At 48.3% G+C, this 22,401-nt stretch overlaps 1 protein-coding gene across 3 annotated transcripts; it reads left to right on the top strand.

Moving 5' to 3' along the window:
- The first annotated feature begins 3,430 nt into the window (after positions 1-3,430).
- On the top strand, positions 3,431-14,176 carry ALAD (aminolevulinate dehydratase). 3 transcript variants are annotated; one of them, XM_090274593.1, is made up of 13 exons: positions 3,431-3,544; positions 5,486-5,532; positions 9,026-9,211; positions 10,156-10,206; positions 10,691-10,787; positions 11,158-11,293; positions 11,403-11,486; positions 11,587-11,675; positions 11,973-12,028; positions 12,116-12,203; positions 12,298-12,384; positions 12,716-12,845; positions 13,424-14,176. In XM_090274593.1, exons 3-13 carry the CDS (start codon positions 9,099-9,101, stop codon positions 13,480-13,482), a joined length of 990 nt encoding a protein of 329 aa, XP_090130719.1. In that variant the 5' UTR covers positions 3,431-3,544; positions 5,486-5,532; positions 9,026-9,098; the 3' UTR covers positions 13,483-14,176. The 3 variants fall into 3 exon arrangements, with proteins under 3 accessions (XP_090130719.1, XP_090130718.1, XP_090130717.1); XM_090274592.1 differs by lacking the exon at positions 5,486-5,532; XM_090274591.1 differs by lacking the exons at positions 3,431-3,544; positions 5,486-5,532 and adding an exon at positions 8,262-8,322.
- The last annotated feature ends 8,225 nt before the right edge of the window (positions 14,177-22,401 follow it).

Here is a 22,401-nt window from a genome sequence, read left to right as displayed (position 1 = left end):
ATAGATAAATATCTTTTTTTTTTAATAAATATTGTTTCTGAATTCTCATGAGCACCCCTTGGCTAAGCCCTCAAGTCCAATCTGGACTCCTGTGGCTTCCTTTGAGCTCAGTGTCCTGCCTTGTCTCAGCTTCCCCTAGCTTTCCCTTTGAACTTCTTGCCAAGTGGATCTTCCTGGAACATTGCTGTTACAGTCCCTTACTGTTTCCTGTTAAACCCATACATAAACCAACATGTTATTCAAAACCTGCTTAAATAGGGCTCACCATACATTCTATTCTAGCCCGCTTCTACTCCAACATAAGACTCTAGGCAAGAATGAATCCCCAAAAGAACTCCCACATGGCTTTAGTACTTACACAACTTTACCTAAGAAAAGTCATGTTTCCTGAGAGTGGGGACTATGACCTAAAACTACAGAATTTAAGAACTGGGAAGAATGTCTGAAGTCATCCATCAGTTTCTCTCACCTCTGTCATTCCTGTAGTGGTATCTGGATTTTGAAGATTGCTTAATAGGCTAAGGTAATGTTTCATCTTTTTTTAACCACAGCTCTTCCTACCTATGGATTCTGATCTGGATTTGGAGGGTGAGACAGTTACCACTCTTACTCATGCAAAATTGCTTCTGCAGCCTAACCTATTTTTACTGATGGGAAATTGAGGCTCATCAGAGAGAAGTGGCTTGCTCAGGATCTTACCACTGATTTGTGGAATCGGGATTCTTTTAAAGTGGCCCACGGCCACTTTATTTTGGAACAATTTTATATTTAGAGAAAAGTTGTAGAATACAGAGTTCCCGTATAACCGTCAACCAACTTCCCCTCATGTTAACATCTTATATAACCATTGTACATTTGTCAAAACTAATTTTAAAACTATCGATTAAATTGGCCAAACTATTTGTATTTCATCAGTTTTTCCACTTCTTTTTCTGTTTGGGATCCAAAGCAGAATACCACATTGCATTTGGTGAACCAGTTTTCTTTTTTAATTGAGATGAAATTCACAGAACATAAAATTAATCATTTTAAAATTAGCAGTTCAGAGGCGTTTAGCACAACGCAATGTTGTGCAATCACTTCTATCTAGTTCCAAAACATTTTCATCGCCCCAAAATTAAAACCCATACTGGTGAAGCGGTTATTCCCCATGTTTCCCACACCCGGCCCCTGGCAACCACTAATTGCTATTTCTTTTGTGCTCTTCACAGCATTTGGCACAATGCCATGTACCTATCTGTGAGACATTAGTGGGGTTATTGGGGGAGGGGATATATTTTATTATACATACTAAAAGGTGTAGATAAGTTTATAGGTTAATGAATTTTCACAAACTAAACATCCATATAATTCACAGATCAATAAACAACATGACCAGCACCCTAAAAAGCCCCTTTGGTCTCTCAGTCACTCCCTATCTCCCCAGTGGTAATCGCTATCCTGACTTCCAGCAGCGCGTTAATTTTGCCAGAGTCTGTATTTCATATAAATGAAATCATACAGTATGTTCTCTTGTGTTGGACTACTTTTGTTTTATATTATGTTTAAGGTTTATTCATATTGTTACACCCATAATACTTTTTTTATGAACCAAAGTGAAAGATTAAGGTGAAATTAGTAGGAGGTGAGGGTGGGAACAGGTCTTCCAGTTAAGAGAGAAACAGGAAAAATAGATTACATCAAAAAGCAACATGTTTAAATTTTCCATCCTGTTTGGGCTCTTAAAGGTAGATGGTCCTAATTATTTTTTAGCTATCAATAAACTCTGGTGAAGCAGGTATTATCAAAGGAATGTTGAGCACAGGATCTAAATTGAGGGAGAGGGGACGAAGAGTAATTATCCCTATGAGTTGAAGGAGCATGTTTAGCAAGCATTGCAGAGTAAACCCAGTGTGAGGTGGGACAAATTATGTAATTTCCCTGGTGATTTTTTTTCCCAGTGTAAAATGAGAATAGTTAACAGCTGTCATCAAAATTAGATAAGTGAATGTAAAGTGCATGGTACTGTCCCTGACTCTAATGCACAAAAAAATTTACTTCTGTCAACAAGGTTTAAACGAATCAGGAGGCTTTGCTAAAATTAAAAGTGCAAAGTTTCATTCAAGTGTCTAGGTTTGCACACCTGAAACACAACTATGCAATACTGAAGGAGAAAGAAAAGTTTAAGAGTTTTTATAGTAAAATACATTTTTGAGAAGAGTCAGTCCTGCATTCTTAGCCTCTGAATTGATCTGAGATAGTAATCTTCCAGGTGTCCAGTGATCTGATTCATGAACTGAGTTGTACAGATGGTTTTCTATGGAGTTCATGTACATCCAGGCATGGATGCACAACTGAAGTTTAAGTTCCCAGGCTGGTTAAAGCAAGAATAGAATCGTTTCCTTGGGCCTCAGCCTACTTGATTTTAATAACTTAGCAGCTTGACCATAGTGACTCCATTTTATTTATTCACTCTTTTCCTCATTCCTTTCTACCACCTTCCTTATTTGAACACAGATCAGAACTCTAGTAGCTGGGAATTCAGCGGTGTCATACTTCTTAGCATTAAGCCTTCTACCTCTTTAACTTGGGAGTATAAAGAGGTATAGAACAGGTTTGGGTTACAGATTTTGAGAAGCAAAACCTGAGAATAAGTGTAGTACAATCAATTGGCATCCTCAACAGTTCAAAGTTAACTTTTCAGTAATCCCCGATTCACCTGTATAAAAGCATTCCTTTGTTACGGTATTGATCCCGACCCCACTTCACTCCCTCAATCCTACCAATTCACCCAAGCCCCAAAAGCCTCACTGGATTCCCTACCCCCACCCCCCCACCCCTTCCCGACGCAACCACCACCCCCTACCCTCCACCCAGCCCTCTAGACCTTTGGTCACATTTCCCAATGTATTCATCAGACAGATCTAATGCCTAAAGTGTCCATGTCATTCAAATAGCATTTCCCAAACCATGGCACAGAGTAGACCCTCAGCAATTAGGCTGGAATAAATTTTCTCTTAAAAGTTGGAAGGCAGCTTGGTGCTGAACTCAAGAACTTTAAAATACTCAGTCCACAAAAATGAACTTAGCAATGGTGTTAGGCATTACGGTGTTGTTTTAATGTCCTGCCATACAATTATTCTTTCAACAAATAATTAACTAGCGCCCAGAATGGTCTAAGTTGGGAAGTGGAGGACTGTAAAAAGGCCTTCGGGGCTAGAACCGCTTCCGAAGCAGGTTCACGCAAAGGTACCCTGCAGCCCCGTCTGCGTGGCCCCCTAGGCTTGCTCGGGCCTTTCCCTCGCCACTGCGCTGGCCCGGAGCAGGGAGGGGCGGGCTCACCAGCCCTTCCGCACACCCGATTGGCCAGGCCTTGAGCCTCCCGCACCCGTGAGAGTCAGGGGCTGGACATCAGCCCCGGGCCAAGTGTCCCCAGGGGGTGTTGGGGCGGGGATGTTGGAAGGGACGCTGCTTCCGGGAAGCAGCCCCGCCCCAAGTGTGCTGGGGAGACTGGAGTGCGTGATAGCGGCGGCAGGAGCGTAGACTTGCAGCCCTTGGGAGCTGGGTAAGCGGGGCGGACTCTGGGAGGTGGCGGACTTGGAGGTGGGGGCTGTGGCACCAAGAGTCCCGCGTCCCCAGACCCATATTGTGCTGTGCGCCTGAAGCGCTCGCAGTGCAGCTGGGGATCCGTCCGGTGGAGCCGGTATTTGGGCTCGTAGAGGTAGATTGTGCTGCAACCGGGTTGGGGTCTCCGCGGGGACGCTTGCGCACCGGTGTCCGGGCTGCGCGCCTCTCCCTTAAACACCGCTGGAGCAGTCTGTTTGAGTGCAGAGCGCGAGATACCATCGCCGATGAGGGAGGGAGGTGTAACAGCCGTTTTGTGCTAGGCTTGTCCCTACGTTACATGCATTGCACCATTCAGCTTTACAATGGCCCATTGAGGGCGGTTCAAGTGCTCATTTACCAGATGCGAAAACTGAAGTCACACAGCTGGAAAGTGACGACTAGGATTTGAACCCCTGTGTGCAGACTCCAAAACCCACACACTTAGCCATCATGCTGCCAGCTGCAGGCAGGTTTAGAGCCACCGGTCTGCCCCCACCCCCTTTATCCAGAGCACTCCACAGCCCAACTCTGCTGCGGGCTCTGAAATTTGTACTTGAAGTATGTAGTGGTGGGCATTGAGAACTGGGCTGCAGAGACCTGAATTCTAACCCTAGATCTGCCACTGACCCCCTGAATGATCTTGGGCCTATGTCTGTCCTTCTTTGAGCCCAGTTTCAAATTCTCCTCGTAGATCCAAATAGCTGAACCCAGAGGGACCTGCCAGGCTTTTCAAAATTCTAGGTATCATCCTTGTTTTTAATTCCTGTATGCTGCACTGGGACAGGCCCAAGAGTAGATATTCAGGAAATGTGAGTTGCATAAACAAATCCGTCCCTTTTCAGAACTGCCTAACAGCCCCCTCTGGGGCTTTGGATTTTTCAGCCTTGGCCACCTTCTACCTAGCTGGCCCTCCTGACTGCCTCCTCCCCAGCTAGTGGCAGAGTCTGCCAGAGCTGGCAGCGGCTCCCAACCCTCTGCGCCAAGACCACAGCCTCTGGAATCCTCAGCTGAGCACAACATGGGGGGTTCAGACCCTGCAGCTCTTTCTCAGCCCCTTCTGGTGGCAGTTCTCAGGCCCCAACTTAACTTACTCCCAGGTTGGGAATTTGCCTTGTAAGGAAAGCGATACCTTCATAATCAGTCTGAAAAGCTACTTATTCCACAATGTCCCCTCTTGCATGAAGCCAGCCTTGATTCGCGGAGAACGCAGGTCCCTCCCACAGCACCTGGTCCATTCCTCTATTGTACCATCTTCTCCCTCACATAAACTGCTGGAGGCAGGGACCATCCCCCACCCCCACTTCAAATGTCTAGGAAGACCCTGTAGCCCACACAGATTTGAGCGAAAGTTCTCCCTTCTGGGTGTGGTGCTGGCGGCGCAGCTATGAGGGCAGGCCAGGAGATCTAGTTCCAGCTCAGTTTGGTTTCTGATATAAAAGTAGCTACATGTTTACTGTGTGCCTAGGCACATACCACTTCACTATCTCTAATCTCGGCAGCTTTGTCAGTTTGGTAGTTTAACTCCCATTTTACAGATCAGTGAAGAATCTGAAAAGCCAGCAACCTTTCAGAGCACAGAGCAACCCTGGGGCTCTTTGACCTTGAAATGTGTCTTTTTTTTTCTGCACCACCCTGTACTGTCTTCCAGCTAAGCTAAGCTGTTTTCATGTGGCTGAGTATGTGCTGGGTCCCACAGTAACTTGCTGCTGACTTCAATGAGCTGTCACAGGATTTAAGCTGTGGCTTTCAGGCTCCCTTGATTTGGGAGAAGTGCCCTCCCAAGTATATGAACATCTTTCAATATTTAAGGGACTTGATGCAAAGCCAGAGCTGTGCCTGGCTTTGGTTCTGCAAACAGAGATGCAACATTGTTGCTCAGAGATGTTTTTCTACTCCACAGATACTGATTCAGCACCTGTTGTAACAGAATGACCACGTGTGTTATAGGTAATGGCGCTGGACTAGAAGCCAGGAGATCCCATGGTTGAGCCCAGCTCTGTACCTGACTCTGTGTGGTGTCAGCCAAGTCCTGTTGCCTCTCTGCACCCAATTTTCCACATCAGAATGTGAGAGATAAACAGGAGTGGTTGTTTTCAACTTAGTTATTTTTATTACTGACACCCATTTTTCAAATCAAATCTCTGAACCCTAAAATTATTTTTTTTAAAAAAGGAGCCCTGGCTGATGTGGCTCAGTGGATTGAACACCAGCCTGTGAATCAAAGGGTCGCTGGTTCAATTCCCAGTCAGGGCACATGCCTGGGTTGCGGGCCAGGTCCCCGGTTGGAGGCTCACGAGAGGCAACCACACATTGATGTTTCTCTCCCTCTCTTTCTCCCCTACCTTCCCCTCTCTCTAAAAATAAATAAATAAAATCTTTAAAAAAACAAAAGTAAAATAATATAAAAATTAAGAAAACACAGATTAGAGTGCAGCCTGCATCTCACCACTCTCACCCTCCTTCTCTGTCCCCCACCCCCAACCTGCAGTCCCCCTGGGTGAAATTTGGACTGCAAAGCTCCTAGGCAGCCCTGCCCTGTTGCTTCTGATAAACAGAAGTTCTCGGCTCCCTCTGTCTTCTAAAGTAAAAGCAAGGTTGAGGCCAATGGAATGCAGCTTTGGATTCCAACAGCCAGGAGCCTGTTTGCAAAGGTTGCTCTCTGAGAAGTGAACCAGAGACATGTGTAGACCCAGCTTCAAAATCTAACACTGAGCAAGTCAATTAACCTCTCTGAACCAACCATTCCCTTATCACTAAAAGTTAGGACAATTCTCTCTCTGCCATTAAATGAGATAATGTGTACAGTGTATATAAAGTACCTAGAGCAGCACCTAACATATACTCAGTATATTTTTCTCTTATTTCCTCCATCTCACCAGCCACCAAAGCAAAGATAGTGAGGCAGAGAGGTGCCTACTGAATCAAGTGTTTACCCTGCACTCATTGTCTAGAACAAATTCAAATTCTAGCTCACTTACTGACTAGCTATGTAGTCTTGGGCAGGTGACTTAACCTCTCTGAGCTAGGCTAATCCATGGCAGACCTGAGAGCAAAATCTTGCACAAAATGGGTACCCAAGACTTTGTAACTGCTGAATGATTATTAATCTGGGGGTTGGAACAACTTTGGGGAGGCATGACTTGCTCTTGTGGAAGATGATATGGCTGGCTCAAGGGTCGGGTGTTAGGGTGGGTCCCTGTGTGGCTCCCTGTGTGGCTCCTGATAATCCCAACCCTGACAGGGAGGAGGACCAGATAAAATGAGGCCTGGGAGACTGTGGGGAGAAAGGCATCTTCAGTGTACTAAAGGACTTCCCAGGCCCAGGGAGCGTGTAACCTTGGATAAATCCCTGCCTCCCTCAAGGCCTTGAGGCCCCACTCATTCAAGGAGAAATGGGTGCCTCCTGGCGCTTTTTTTTTTTTTTTTTCCTACTTGCCTATTGAGTGTTTCTGCATGCATCTTGTCTGAAGGTAGAGTGGAGGTGCATTGACCACCAATCTGTAAAGGTGTCTTAAGACTGAAAAATGAAGCAGACAAGTTTATTGAATATAATGGAATTTATTATAGGGTAATTTACCTACAGAAAGGTTCAGTCATCACAGAAGGGATGAGCCAGGAGTCTACTCAGGTTAGCCTCCGCTGCTAGGCAGTGCTGTGATAAACATTTTCTAGTATAGCTGAACTGCTAATGATCGACAAGATGAATGGACCAAGAATGCAATGAGCCAGGAACCATACCTCCTGGTAGTCTTAGGATGGATCAGTGCTTAGAATTAATGCCAACACCTAGTTTGATATTAATTTCAGTTGCTATGCCATTCTGGCCATTTACTGATAGGAATCTCTATGGTTACATTGTATAAGCTTACAGGACATGGCTAATCATTAACTTTGAGGCTTTGGTGCTGGCTGAGACTAGCTAGGTCAGAGTTCTTAGCATGGAAAAACAAAAGCAGGGATACAAAGATGGAGTCAGTTTTGTTCACATTAACACCTGTACACACCTCCAAAAGGGAGTGTCTAAAACAGAGTTCTCCACCTCCACTCCAAGCTCTGCTCCCCGCTGCCCTCTTCGTGCCTTGTCCCTGCCTCCATTGCCCTCCTGGTCAGGCAAGTTCAGAATGTGCACCCCAAGAAACTGCCTCTTGGCCCTTCCTTCTCCACCCCTCTAACCTCATATCCTCTGTGCTCCTCTGCTTCCAATTTGCTGTGCTCGAGCTGTAAGAGTTCTCTTAAAGCCAGGCTCTGATCAGGCCACTGCCCTGCCCCCAGTCAGGAACCTTCCTTGTCCTCAACCTGGCCCCCCGTCTCGCCCCGCCCCCACTCCATACACACATGGCTCAATGGCCTCCTAGGTCCTGAGAACAGTCCATAGCCCTCCCTCCTTCCCCACCTTTACTCCTTTCTTCCCTTCCTGAAGGAATGTTCTCCCCTTTCCCTCTGACTAGCTGAACCCACTCATCCTGCAACACCAAGTTCAGCCCTCATCTTCTTTCAACAAGCTTTATCATTTAGGACAGACTGGTAGGCCATGTAACTAAATATTTACTATGTGGCAGAGTGTATGGAGAAGGCAAAAAATGAACTCACCCTGGACCCTGCCCTGCAGAAGCTCTGTCTATTGGGATAAGATAAGATAGGTCCACAGAGACCTGTTATATAAGAGAGAGTGTGAGCTGTGCAAGGGAAGAAGCTTTAGTGGGAGAGGGAAGGAGAGAGTGCCTTGTGGCGAACCAGGTAGGATTTGGGGCTGAAGCTGTGGAGGGAGCACAAGCTTCTAGATAAAGGGAACAGGGTGAGCGGAGCCAGCAGCTGGCCAGGTGTGGCTTGTGCTTGGGGAGCAGCCGGAGGCTCTAGGGCTGGCAAAGAAGGCATCGGTGGCCACTCTACAGGGTGTGTGTGTGTCTGTCTGTCTGTCAGGCACGGAGCTATTTAATCCTCTTAGTGTGTGTCCTGCCTGACAAGAAGTCCATGTACCAAGGGGTTAACTGTGCTTTTCTCTAGAGGTAGAATTGCAAGAGATTTTTCTCTTTTGGCTTATCTAAAATTTCTGCCAAGTACATGGATCTTTTTCATGGCGTGAACAAAGTATAAATGTTAGCTAGCTCCGTGCTTCTCATACTACCTTCCAATCCAACCAAGACTGATCCTTTGAGAACATAAAATAAAAATAAATTACTAGAAAAAGGTGATTTAAAAAGAAAAAGAGAGACCATATAAATATGAGCCCAGATTTTATATTATCAGGTTCAAATTGCTATGAAAGTTTCTTAAAGCCTACTTTTATTTCTCATAGACCAGCAGGGATCAGTGAACCACACTTGGAGGAACACTGGGGTAGACAGCAGGGGAGGCAGGAATCAGGAAGAGCCTGGGGGTGTATGGCCACTCCCTGGAGACAGGGACCATGTCTCATGTTCCTCCCATTGCCCCCACGTAGCTGAGCATCCAGCAGATATCCCAGGAGCGCTCACTTCCAACCAGCTGGCTGCCCTGCGCCCCTGCTGCTCATCATGAAGCCCCAGTCTGTTCTGCACAGCAGCTACTTCCACCCACTGCTTCGGGACTGGCAGGCAGCCGCCACCACCCTCAGTGCCTCCAACCTCATCTACCCCATCTTTGTCACGTGAGTCCCCAGAATGAGCCGGGTCTCTGATCTGCAGGGCATGTGGGGGTGTGGGTGTGGGTGTGACCCAGCAAGCATCTGTTGAGGCTGGTAGAGTGAGCTGTTAGCTTGGAGCTCAGGGTATTATAAGTAGCCTACTGTGTTAAGGACAGCTGTCTTAGGAACAAAACAAACCTTGAAAAGAACTCAATCTTCCTATTTGTAAAATAAGAAGAACGCTTACCTGCCATCCTGAGCTTTTGCAATAAGAGAAGCTAAGAAGGCAGTCTGTAGATTGTCAAGTGCTATGCACATGTAACAGGTGGCCATCATAATATTAATAATAGCAACAGCTGACATTTATTGAGTACTTGCTGTGTACCAGGTACTACGCTAAGCATCTACATCCATTATCTTTCAGTTCTGACGTCATCCATATGAGGACAGTATGGATACTGTCCCCTAGATTGTCATCTCCAGGAGGGCAGGGATTTTTGTCTGTTTTATTCACTGTTATATTGCCAGAGCCCAGAACAGTGCCTGGCACATAATAAGTGCTCAATAAATATTTGTTTTAAGAATGAATGAGTGAATCCACCCAGAATACAGACGAAGGTCCTGAGGCTCAAAGGGATGGTATAACTTGGCCAAGGTCACTCAGTCAGTGACTGTGATAGCAAGTGAGGACCTTCTGACTTCAGAGGCCCAGTTCTTAACCACTTGACTGCCTCCTATGATTACTCGTCTTTTAGTACAGTTGCTCCTGTTGTCACTGTTATTCTTGTTCCTATTATTTCAGGCCCTGGGCTTGGCCAGGCAGGGGAACCAGACACTGGACCCTATCCCCCTCCCACCATCTCCATTTCCATTTTCCTTTCCAGCTCCCCACCCATCCCTCTAAGTCACCCCCTCACCACTGGCCCTTCCCACAGCTACCAGTCCATAGCCCACCCCCACTCTTGCAGGGATGTTCCTGATGATGTACAGCCTATCGCCAGCCTTCCAGGAGTGGCCAGGTAAGAGACATGGTGGGGAGGGGAGGGGGTAATGGAGGGAGAGATTTTACAGATGGAGGTGCCAGGAAGCAGAAGCAGACCCAGGAGATAGAAGCTCTGGAGAGTCTGACTCCATCTTAGTAGAGAGAAGGATTCTGTCAGGGTCGAAGTTGTTCCATAATAGAAGAGGCAGCCTCGTAAAGTGATGGGCTACCCATCACCAGAGGCATCATAGCGGAGTCTTGGAGGGGAAAGCTTAACTTCAAATGGGAGTTCAAAAAAAGAACCTTGGAGGGATCTTCCACTGCTGAATCCTGTAGCTCTGCCACTCGGGGCCTCAGCTTTCCCATCTGTTTGGTGGCTACGTTTCTGCCCCTCCCTGTACCGTGGGGCTTGAGCTCTCCTGGTACCATTTGCTCTTCTCAGAGGCATAGTGCAGCAGGGTGGGGAGGACCATTGCCCGGGACCTGCCTCCCTTCAGCTCTTCCACCCCACCCCCATGCAGGTATGGTGTAAACCGGCTAGAAGAGATGCTAAGACCCCTAGTAGAAGAGGGCCTGCGCTGCGTCCTGGTCTTTGGTGTCCCCAGCCAAGTTCCCAAGGTGAGGAATCAGAGGAGAAGTTAGAGGACAGGGGAAGGGGGGGTTGGGAGAGGGTGAACTGAGGTTCCACGCTGACCACCCCTTTATTCCCACCTTGTGCTGGCCCTGGGACCCCAGGTACGTGGACGTGGCCCCTGTTATTAAGACAGCACCCATGGGTGGGGGGCGGTCAGGAAGCTTCAGTAGGACTCTGACACCCTGACTGGGCAAGTCAAGTCTTCTCTGCAACATGGGGACAGTCCTCACTGTGCCTTCTTGTTCAGGGGCTCTGCTGGTGATAAATGGAGAGGGACTGGGCTGCACTCTGGGAGGGCCATTGTGCCTCAGCTTCATGTGACAGACACACTGCTTTGTCCTTCCCTGCCACTAGGATGAGCGGGGCTCTGCGGCTGATTCCGAGGACTCCCCGGCTGTCGAGGCAATTCGTCTGTTGCGCAAGACCTTCCCCAGCCTCCTGGTGGCCTGCGACGTGTGCCTATGCCCCTACACCTCCCATGGTCACTGTGGTGAGCATCCTCCCTCCAGCAGCCCTGCTGCTGGCTGCACTCCCACTCCCCACAGTGGGGCAGGCCAGGGTCTAAGATGCTCCCTCAGACCCAGCTGTCTGACCTGCAGGGCTTCTGAGCAAGAATGGGATTTTCCAGGCCGAGGAGAGCCGCCAGCGGCTGGCAGAGGTGGCTCTGGCCTATGCCAAGGCAGGTGAGTGAGCCACCAGCAGGGATGAGGGCCCCTGGGTCAGGGAGGTGACAAAGTGGACAGGAGGGTCCCAGAGTTCTGAAGTCCACCCTCTGTCCTTCAGGATGTCAGGTGGTAGCCCCGTCAGACATGATGGATGGACGCGTGGAAGCCATCAAAGAGGCTCTGCTGGCACATGGGCTTGGCAACAGGGTAGGGAGAGGGGGCAGGGAGTACGAGGAGGGGTGTAGGGAGGTGAGGAGAGAGCCTGCGGCTGGACCAACCCTGCCCACACATCTGCCAAGAATCACAGAAATGAAGTTAGCACTGGACAAGGCCTTTGGGATCTGTCTCAACCTCTGCACCTGAGGTGGGAAAATCAAGGCCCAGAGCCCCGGTGGGACTGGAACACAGGCACTGCTTCCCAGCCTGGGTCCTTTTCCTGCCTCATGACTCTGGAACATCTGCAAAGGGCTGACTGAGCCTCAACCCCTCCTTGTCTCCCCACAGGTATCAGTGATGAGCTATAGTGCCAAATTTGCTTCCTGTTTCTATGGACCTTTCCGGTGAGTGGGGACGGGCAGGGGTCTGCTGTGAAACCCCTGACGCCTTAGCCCAAAGCTGGAGCCCACCCTGATGCCTCTGTTTCCCAGAGACGCGGCAAAGTCAAGCCCAGCATTTGGAGACCGCCGCTGCTACCAGCTGCCTCCCGGGGCACGAGGCCTGGCCCTCCGAGCAGTGGTGAGTGGTCAGAGCTGAAGCCCGCGCCAGCGTGTCCCCCGTCCCCCCTTCCCTCGCCTCCTGGGCACTGTCCACACCATACCTCCTCCCCTAGGACCGGGACGTCCAGGAAGGAGCCGACGTGCTCATGGTGAAGCCAGGAATGCCCTACCTGGACCTCGTGCGGGAGGTGAAGGACAAGGTGAGCGCTGAGCAGAGACACCGGGGCTCAGGGAGATGAGAGAACATATCCACAGGCTCTGGGACCTTAGATTGAAAGGCTGCAGAATCTCAGAGTTGGAAGCATTCCCCGCCCTGTACAGGATTCCTCCCCTCCCTGCCCCTACCCAGGAACCAGCTGCAGGTGGAAGTCTTTCAACAGCTCTGCTTTAACAGCTGAAGAATGGGCCAGGCTGCCGGCAGCTGTGACTGAGGGCCTGGGGCTCAAAGTGGTCAAAAGTTGGGCAGGGAACAAGGGACACTCGCAGGGGCCATACCCACCTCCACTTCTGCCTACTGCTGCTTCTCCGCAGCACCCTGAGCTCCCTCTCGCCGTGTACCACGTGTCTGGAGAGTTCGCTATGCTGTGGCACGGAGCGCAGGCTGGGGCGTTTGATCTGAAGGCTGCTGTACTGGAGGCCATGACCGCCTTCCGCAGAGCAGGTAAGCAGGAAGGGGTGGGGGCGTTGACCTGTGCCACACGGACTGAAAGGCCCTTTGTCCAGAGAGGGAAGGGAAGTGATGAAACAGCTGGGAAATACCAGTGACGTAACAGACACAGGCCGAGTGGAAGAGGCATGACACTGTAGAACAGAACATGGAATGGTTATTGATTGTGAGACCTTGGCCTAGCCACTTCTCTGGACCTCAGAGCTCTGGTTCCCGTGCAGATTAAATGAGATGATATGTGTCATTGGCATATGTTTATCACTCCATAAATGAGAGCTGGTTTTGTGGGTATGGCGCACAGTGCGGGAAGGGAGCTTACAGCTTATCTGTTTCCCCACTGTGCGTTTTATACATCGGCAAACTGAGGCCTAGACGGAGAAGACGACTGGTCCACACTCACACAATGTACAGAGCTAGAATTGACCAGAACTGGGCTCAGACTCATGTTGTGTCGTCCACTGACCGAGCCTCTTCATAGAAGCCTTCTTCCCCCACTGGCCATCATCTACCCGATGGTGTCCCCAGAGCCGATGCCCAGCCCCTCCCCTGTTCTCTGTTTCTCTCCCACAAAGGTGCTGACATCATCATCACCTACTACACACCTCAGCTATTGCAGTGGCTGAAGGAATGATGGAGAGAGTGTGCGAGACCCAAGAACTAGGACTTCACAAAGGTCCTGGGGCCTTGGAGAAGTGAAAATCAAAGTAAATGCTGCTTTTAGAACTGTGCCCTGCACCCTCTTCCTGCTCACTTGCTGACAGGTGCCCAGGAGTTCCAGGTGGTTTCTGCCAGCATGCCATATCTCACCACCCGCAGCCACACCTTCATGAGGCCTCCAAGCTTCTCCACCCTCCCCGGGGTCAGCCCCGAGGCCACCTCTGCTGCTGTAGTGTCTTTCTCTGCCGGGGCTTTAGCTAGGAAGCTCCCAGGAGTCACGGGCACAGCTTTGTAGTGCCTGAGAGGGGCTTGGAACATTAAGGGACAGAGGAAGGCAGTGGGATCATTGGTCCTCACAAGCTCTGGAAAACCCAAGGCCTCCAGCAGCATTGCTGAGTGCAGGGACTGAGGCCTCCTAGATTGACCTTTCCAGTTCAGAGCTGAGATTTGCTGCAATTCCCCCCGAAAGGCAATTCCCACACAGGCCAATGGTTGCCAGGCTGCCTGAGATCTTCTGCTCTACTCTTGAATCATAAACCCAGAAAAGAATTACCCTAACGAGCACAAACATAGTGTGGGGGTTAAAATTCAGAAGCAAAGAGAGAATTCCTGACTGTTGGAGATGCCACCAGCGAAAAGGCTTTTTATTAAAGAGATGGTTGTTTGGAGAGCATGTGCTCTGTGCCCAGGCACGATGCTGGTTACTGAGGGCCGGACAGACCTCTTCTTGTCTCTCTGCAAGGAAGCTATACAAAGAGTGGGAGAGACAGACAACAACCAGAAAACAGACCAGTAAAGCAGTCACAAATTCTAATCAGTGCTTTGAAGGAAATAAAGAGTCTTAGACAGAATGACAAATGGGTAGGTGGGGGCAAAACCTCCCTGAGGCTGAGGGACAAGGAAGGGTCCTTACGGCACCAGAAGCCATGAGAACGACACTAAGTGCTGCAGTGAGAGAAGCTGGGAGCACTGCTGGGAGCAGGGTGCGGGGAAGGACAGGTGACAGGACTGGAGGTTAGAAAGGTGGATCCCGCACCCATTAGGAAGCTTGGCTAGGACCTTGCATCTGGTATAAAGGCAGCTAAAGGATCTCAACCAGTTACGCACAGGCCAGTCTCCCATGTTTTGCTGCTATGGGGAAATGGGAGAGTGTAAGGGGAAGCCTGGTTAAAAGGCTACTGCAGACCCCAAGGAGCAATGGCAGTGGCCTGGACTGCCGTGGTGGCAGTGGAGATGGGAGGAAGCAAATGTATTCAGGAAACATTTTAGAGAAAGAATGAGCAGATTTTGCCAGTGCTGTAAATACCAGGGGATGGGGGTGAAGCATCGGGAGCGAATGAGGATGCCTTCGTGGGTTTCTGGCTTGAACAACTGGATGAGTGGCTTCAGATTTCTTCTGAGATGGATAGGACATGGAAGGTTCCCCCTGGCGAAAGTTAAGGCCCAGCTAAGGAGGGACCTGTTGGCAAGTCCACCTGCCTGTGTGCAAAGTGACAGGGAATCCCAACTCCAGGCTCACAGTAAGTTCAATTTGGACTGTAAAGTTATACAACCTATTTTAAAATCTAGAATTAGAAACTCTCGGTGGGTTCTGCAGTCAGTCCAGTCTCCAACTCCTGGCAGTCTTCTCCAGAGCTGTGGCCGACTTAACTAAAGGCATGATCTCAGCCTGTGGGGAAGTAGACAGCCAAAGTCAGGGCTTGAAGAGTCCACAAAGCTGGGCCTCCCAGGGAGCTGGAGCCTGAGCCTGATCTACCACCTAGGGGCCTAATGCATTCAGCACTCATGGAGATGAGCCATTGATGGCTCAGTGCCTTGGGGTTTAGACCACATGTGAACCTTTGACCATTTTAGCTTCTTGGTTTCTTTTCTCCTGGCCCCTGACTTCTGAGCTCATTTCTAGTTAATATGATTCATGTGAAAAGGAAGGTTCCTCAAGACCATCCCAGACTCATCCTTGCCAATCAAATACAGGGCCTGGTTCTATTCTAGGCACAGAAAGACAGACAGACACTTCCCTTTATGAACAAACGTCCACAGGAAGCAAACTCTTTGTATCCAGCCCCCCAGGCCCCCTCCACACACACACACACACACACACTCACACACAGGGCAACATTAAGTGGAATGAGTCTTCCTGAAAAACAGGAGGCATGTGTGTCATTGGTGACATAGTAACAGGCGCTATGAAGGCTGTCACCAGGACCTGACCTTTTTAATGGGTCAGAAAATGCTTCTCTGAGGGACTGACATTTAAGCTAGACCTGAAGGATGAACAACCAAGCTAAAATGTGTTTGGGGAAGAGCATTCCAGGCAGAGGGACTCCTGGGGCTAGAAAGAGCTGGAAGACAGCTGGTATGGCTGAAGCACAGGGAAGGGTGGAGAAACAGGTGGCCTGAACTGAGTGAAGAGACCAGGGCCAAACCAGGCAGAGGTTCAAAATCCATATTAGCCTTTTCAAACTCTTCCAAGAGGAAGGAAAGCCAGTTGAAACCATTTAAGCAGGGGGATGGCTAATCTGCATTTTCTGAAAGCATTTTGACAGCACTATAGCGAAGTGAAGATCACACATTTTGTGGCCTGCACTGGAGTGGTGACGGGGAATGGGGAGGGGAAGGGACTTAGGAGGTAGATTAAATATGAAGGATGAACTTGGCTTGAGCTCCTTGGCCATATGCTGGGATGGGCAAGCTTGGAAGAAGCCCAGGGTGGAGGGGAAATCTCAAATTTTTCTGGGGTCTGAATGAGGAAGCTAGGGAGCTTTTATGTCTCACCACCAAGGCCACTCAAAAGTTTGTGGCAGAACTGGGCCTAGCACCCCAGTCAACAAAAATGGGAGAGCTGGGATTTTAACCCATACAGCCAAATTCCAAGGCTTCTTCACTTAACCACCATGCCATACCACCTCCCAATAAACAGTAGCAAAATTATGAGTCTAAAGTGATGCTATTACTAGCTCTAGTAGTGGGTCAGACCAAGGGGCTAAGTTGCTTTCAGGCATTATCACCTACGTGAGTGGCACTCTCTGGAGTCAGGACTTGTGGCCTGGGGTGGCAGTCTGATATCCCCTCCAGCCACCCTGTGTTCTGTCTACAAAGGCAGTAATGGCCAAGCAGGCAGTTCGAGGGATTTGGGTGGTCTTGGGGGAATCTGGTTCCTCCACAGTGCCATTTCCTGGTGTGTAACCTGCCCTTGCTACTGGTAGTTTTATCCTGGGGCAGAGAACTCAGCTTCCATAATTAGCATGGCATAGTATTCTCTGGCTTCCAGGCATCACAGGTAATTAGTGAGCCTCTCTTGACAAGACATTTTCCCAGTTCTCTCTCAGATGTGCCAGCTTGAACCGGAGCTTGTCTGTTTCTGATACGACCTTCCTGAAGGTAACAACAAATAGCCAACCATCCTCGCTTTTTGCTTTACCGTGATCCCTAAAACTACAACCTCATTGGTCATATGGTTGAGGGTCCCAAAAAGCAACAGGCATGTTAACCAGCCAATTTACTACCAATTTTCCAATTCTTAAAAAAAAAAAAAAAAAATCTTGCTCCACACCCCATGTGGACTCTGCCAATTCCACATGTTAGGGCCTGTGACTTGCAACACCCCATCCACTATCTGTACTGTTCTCAGAACTCATGGTTGCAAGTGACAGAAACTAAATTCAGTAGCAAGAAACGAAATGATTTCTTTTCATAACTGGATTGTAGTAAGTCAGGTGTGGCGAAATGTAGAGTCAAAGGCTCTCATGGAGACCTCTGTCCCTTCCTAGCTCTCTGATTGCCTCTGCTTGGTTTTATTCTAAGATGGGTTTTGCCACTTGACAGTAACATGATGCTTAGATGGTCCTTTAGACTTACAATTCCAGAGAAAGAGATTTTCTGTCCTGTCATTCACAGAGCCAAGCTGGAGGTTGGACTGGCCCTGTGCAGGTCCAATGGCTGGCCTCTTGGTTCACTCACTGTAACCAAGGACATGGGCGATGTGACACGCAGTCTCCCTTGTTACACAGAAGGTTGGTGAAGTCTCAGGGGTCCCCTTTGCCTGGAAACACTTCCCCCCAAAAGCTGTATGGCTGTCTCCTTTTCTTGTTAAGGTCTTGGCTTAAGGGTCACTTCCTCAAGGCAACCTCTCCCAACACCCAATTTAAAGTCATTCCCCGGTCACTGTATTTAAAGTTCAGTGGATATAACGAAAGTCGAAATAGCAATAACTTAAGATGGAAGCTCTCTGAGCAGTCCAGAGCTGTGTCAGCTATGTAGTATGTGGTAGGGGAGGTCTTGGCTCCTGTGCCATCTATCATCATCCATACATCTCCGTTCTAGCTCATGATCAAAGATGGTGGGTCCAGGTCCCACCGTCAATCCTCTTCAGCCACCAGGAAGAAGAGGAGGGCATGGCCCTTCTTTATAAGGGCACAATCCAAAAGTTACGCACTTCATTTTTATGCACACACCCTTGTCTGAACTTAGTCTTAATCACAGGGCCACATCTACTTGTGTACGTGAGGCTGGAAAAGAGAGTCTAGTGGGGCAGCCAGGCGCTCAGCTAAAACTCAGGGGTTCAATTACTAAGGAGGGTGGAGATAATGGGTACTGGGGCAGATGACCATCCCCATCACATGGAGTTTCTTGTAATCACAGAAACAGTGGTCAGAATAGCAAAGTAAAGAGGTCTTCAGTGATGGGAGACAGACCCAGAGAAGGAACTTGTTGAAATGCACACAAGCCAGGGACAGACCAATGCTGGGATTCAGGTCTCCTAACTCCAAGTCCAGTGCTCAAAACTGGAGAAGGCAGTGCAAAGGGGCGGGCTGAGGGATTGATTTTAGAGGGACTTTGGCTTTTTATGTATTATCTTAGTTTCAACTTTATTTTTATATCATGTGTGATATATATCTACCGAGGATTTGTGTAAAAAATTAAACCTTGACCAATACATACATGAAAAGATGTTATCTTCATTAGTCAACAGAGAAATTCAACTTAAAACCACATTGAGATAACACCATACATCTGTCAGAATGCCTAAAATGACTGAGAATGTGGACAGTTGGAACTCCCAGATATTACTGGTACAACCACTCCACAACACGGGCTCCGTCTACCAAAGCTGAACTTCTCCTTGTTGCCTAGGGATTTCACATCTGGGGATTTGCCCAGCAGAAATGTGTACATGTGTTCCCTAAAAGACATATTTGAGAATGGTCATAGTAACATTTTCCAATATTTGTAGTAACCAAAAACTGGAGATAACTCAACTGTCATCAACAGTAAAATGAAGCATATTCATATAATGGAATATTACAGGTATGAGAATGAACACCTACACACAGTAACATGAATGAATGAATCTAACAAAATTTTGAGCAAAGATGACAAACGAGTGCATGCTGTATTATTGCATCTTTATACAGTTCAAAACCAAATAAATATGCAATTAGAAGTGAGGATAACCCTGGCTGGGTAGCTCAGCTGTTTAGAGCATCATCCCGATGTGCCAAGGTTTCAGGTTCTATCCCTGGTCAAGGGCACATATACGAAGCAATGAACATATAAGTGGAAGAACAAATAGATTTCTCTCTCTCTCTCTCTCTCTCTCTCTCTCTCTCTCTCTCTCTCTCTCTCTCTCTCTCTCTCCCCAAATCAATACATTTTTTAAAAAATCAGTATACTGGTTACCCTTTAGGGGTGGAGGCGTAAGTGAGCAGAAGAGGACAGGGGCTCCAGAGTTCTGGAAACGTTCTTTTTCTTGGTCTGGGTGCTGGTTGCACAGGTATGTTCAATATGGAAAATTTTGAGAATATTCACACTTCTTTGCACCTTTCTCTATGTATGACATGTTTTTAATAAAAGTTAACTAAAAAATAAGTAGATGAAAATTTAAAAGTAAAAAGAGAGGCATGTCTGGTGCACCCAGCCTGGGTTTTCTTAATACAATACTTTCAGTGTGAGAATCTCATGGAAAGAGCCCTCCTGTAAGAAACTTGTTTTCTCAAAGAGAAATAACCAGGATCCAGTGTAGTGACATGACAGATGTCTCCAGGAGCTATCCCCAGGCCAAGACTCACAGGACAGATCAAAGTATGAAACCTCTGAGGATTTCTGTCATCAACTTAGGAAGGACACTACACTTATTAAGTATACTCTTATTTTTTAAAAGATTTTTTAATTCATTTTTTAGAGAAAGGGGAAGGGAAGGAGGAAGAGAGGAAGAGAAACATCAGTGTGTGAGAAACACTGATCAGTTGTCTCTCGCATGCCCCCAAACAGCAACCTGGCCCACAACCTAGGCATGTGCTCTGACCAGAAATCAAACCAGCAACCTTTCGGCTTGTAGGATGATGCCCAACCCACTGAGCCACACCAGTCAGGGGCAAGTGTACTCATTTTATACTGGCAGATCAGAAGCTTGTTTCAGAATAGCAAGGACCTGTCATTGGCTTTACCACAACACACAAGTCTCCTTTTTCTCTGCTGAAAAAGTAAACTCAAGAGAAAGACAAAACCTAAAGGACAGTAAAATAAACAAGATTTCAGGGCTACAATTCCAAGGGGGCACATTCACATGGATTATAATGGAAATGCCCCCCTTATGTAATGGGTGCCCTGGGTTGAAATAGGTAACTGAACAAAATCCTTAATGGCTCAGGTGACTCAATGATCTCAACAGAAAAGACTCATCAACTTTCAAAGAGCTTTTCCATGTGCTCTCTTTGGATCCTGATGGAAACATGCTCCGTTTATATATGGAGAAACGGGTTTCCATGGGCAAAGTTAATTATCTTGGAAATTAACTTTTAAACTAACCTGAATTTCTGTTGGACATTATTTTGTTCAGTCCCCCCACTTTGCATACTGTGAGGCTGAGGCCCACAGTGGAAAAGAATTCAATGGAGGGCTCACAGTGTCAGGTGGCAGAGCTGGGAGCAAAACCTAAGCAGCTGGGTCCTGGCCTGGTAGTTCCGTTGGTTGGAGCATCATCCCATGCATCAAAAAGTTTCAGGTTTGATCTCTGGTCAGGTCACATACCTGGGTTGTGGGTTCAATCCCCAGTCAGGGCGCATATCGGAAGTGGCTGATCAATGTTTCTCTCCCTCTCTCTCTCTCTCTCTCCCTCTCTCTCATCAATGAACATATCCTTGGGTGAAGATTAAAAAATAAAAATCTAAAGGGCTGGGTTTCAGGTGAACCTGAGAAGTGGACAATCTCGGACATTGTTGGATTCTGTGGAATCCCATCACCCTTCCCACTCCCACTTCTGGGAATCATACTTATGACACGTAAGTTTTGCTGGTGAGTCCCTGAGTCAGGCTCTCCCTTGAGGCCCAAGGTCTGTGAGTCTGCACTTTGTACTCCCTCCCAGGCCTGAACTGAGGCAGTTCTGAATAAAGAGAACAACAGACCACCAACCTTGGAATACATGAGAAAGTTTTGTTAGAAAGGAAGAGAGGAAGAGAGGAAGGAAGGAAGGAAGGAAGGAAGGAAGGAAGGAAGGAAGGGAAAAAGAGAAAAAGGAAAGGAAAGGAAAAGAGAAAAGAGAAAGGGGTGGAGGGGAGAAACAAAGAAAGAAAATTACATGCCTGTTTGTGTGCTCCTAGAAAAATGTCTGATAGCATAATAACCAAAACTGCCACTGCAGCAACCCTGGGGAATGAGTGGGGAGCAAGGAGGCCCTCCTTCTCTTCCCTGCCCCCAAGGCCACTTCTGTTGCTCAGCAAGCAGGTTGGGGCCCCAGTACCTTTGCACTTGCCAGTTCCTTTAATGTTCTTTAATCTTCTCCTGGCTGCCATTCAGGTCTTCGCCCCTCCCCTAACCATCTCATTCAAACAGCTCCCTTCGCTGTTCATGAGACCATTGTTTTCATTAATCAATAATTTTCATTATTTCCATAGCACTCATCACAATCTGAAATCTTGTTTTTTTACTTGATTTTTGTCTGCCCCACCCTCGATCCATAAAGGAACTATCTTGTTTCCCATTATATCATCAGTGAAGGACAGGGTCTGACATAGAGCAGAAGCTCAATGAGTATTTAGTGAATGAGGTTGGGCTTTCACTTATCACTTTGTACACTTTTTATTTTTCAACATTTTTGAGATGAGCATGGATACATTTATTTTCTTTCATCAAAAAAAAAAAAAATAGCAGCTAGGTTACTGTGGAGGACTCTTATCAGCAAATTGTCTTGAGTTAGACAAGTTTCCAATGAAAGCAACTCCCTCCTGGTGCTGCCTGGGGACTCAGACCAGAGAGCAGTAATGCCTTGGCCAAGTCCACGTGTCACTCAGCAAGCCTTGCCGGGACCCAGACCCTCTCTTGAGCCCTGACCCGTGTGGCTCAGTTGGTTGAGGGTTGTCCTACAAAGTGAGAGGTCGCCAGTTGATTCCAGGTCAGGGCATATGCCTGGGTCCCTAGTTGGAGCGCGTGGGAGGGGCAACCTATCCACGTTCTTTCTTTCTCTCCCACTTCCCCTCCCTCTAAAGGTAAATAAAATCTTTTAAAAATCCCCCTCCTCCCAAGTCAGCCAGCGCCCCTCCCAAGAGTGCCCTGACGCAAGGGAGGTGCAGGGGCTTGGGAAGGGAAAGGGAGCGCGGAGAAAACGCAGAAAGTGGGGAATGGAGGGAGACCGCGAGGGAGGGGCACACAGAGGGCGGAAAGGGTGCTAGGTGACAGTGAGACGCTGGGTGGGGGGCGGAAGGTGGGAGATGGGGATCCGAGAGAGTGTGGTGGGGGTCTTTCGAAGGGGCGGAGAGGGTGCACAGCACCGCGTGGAAGGAGGTGAAGGTGAAGGCGCAGAGGGTGTGCAGCGTGCGGTGGGAGGGGGGCAGGAAGGAGGGAGGGAAGGAGGGGGCGGAGTCGGAGGAGGGGCAGGAGGAGGGGCGGGGCTGGCAGG

The sequence above is a fragment of the Furipterus horrens genome, unplaced genomic scaffold (genome assembly GCF_987537825.1).
Source record: "Furipterus horrens unplaced genomic scaffold, mFurHor1.1.pri manual_scaffold_4, whole genome shotgun sequence".
Classification (NCBI taxonomy): domain Eukaryota; kingdom Metazoa; phylum Chordata; class Mammalia; order Chiroptera; family Furipteridae; genus Furipterus; species Furipterus horrens.
Note: the sequence above shows the minus strand (reverse complement) of the source record. Positions and strands in the feature narration are given on the sequence as shown.

Bases quoted from the DNA above. Each gene is read 5' to 3' on its own strand.
- ALAD (XM_090274592.1), top strand. From the start codon at position 9,099: ATGAAGCCCCAGTCTGTTCTGCACAGCAGCTACTTCCACCCACTGCTT. The intron at 10,788-11,157 runs GTGAGGAATCAG...CCCTGCCACTAG, and splicing joins TCCCCAGCCAAGTTCCCAAG to GATGAGCGGGGCTCTGCGGC. The intron at 11,294-11,402 runs GTGAGCATCCTC...TCTGACCTGCAG, and splicing joins CACCTCCCATGGTCACTGTG to GGCTTCTGAGCAAGAATGGG.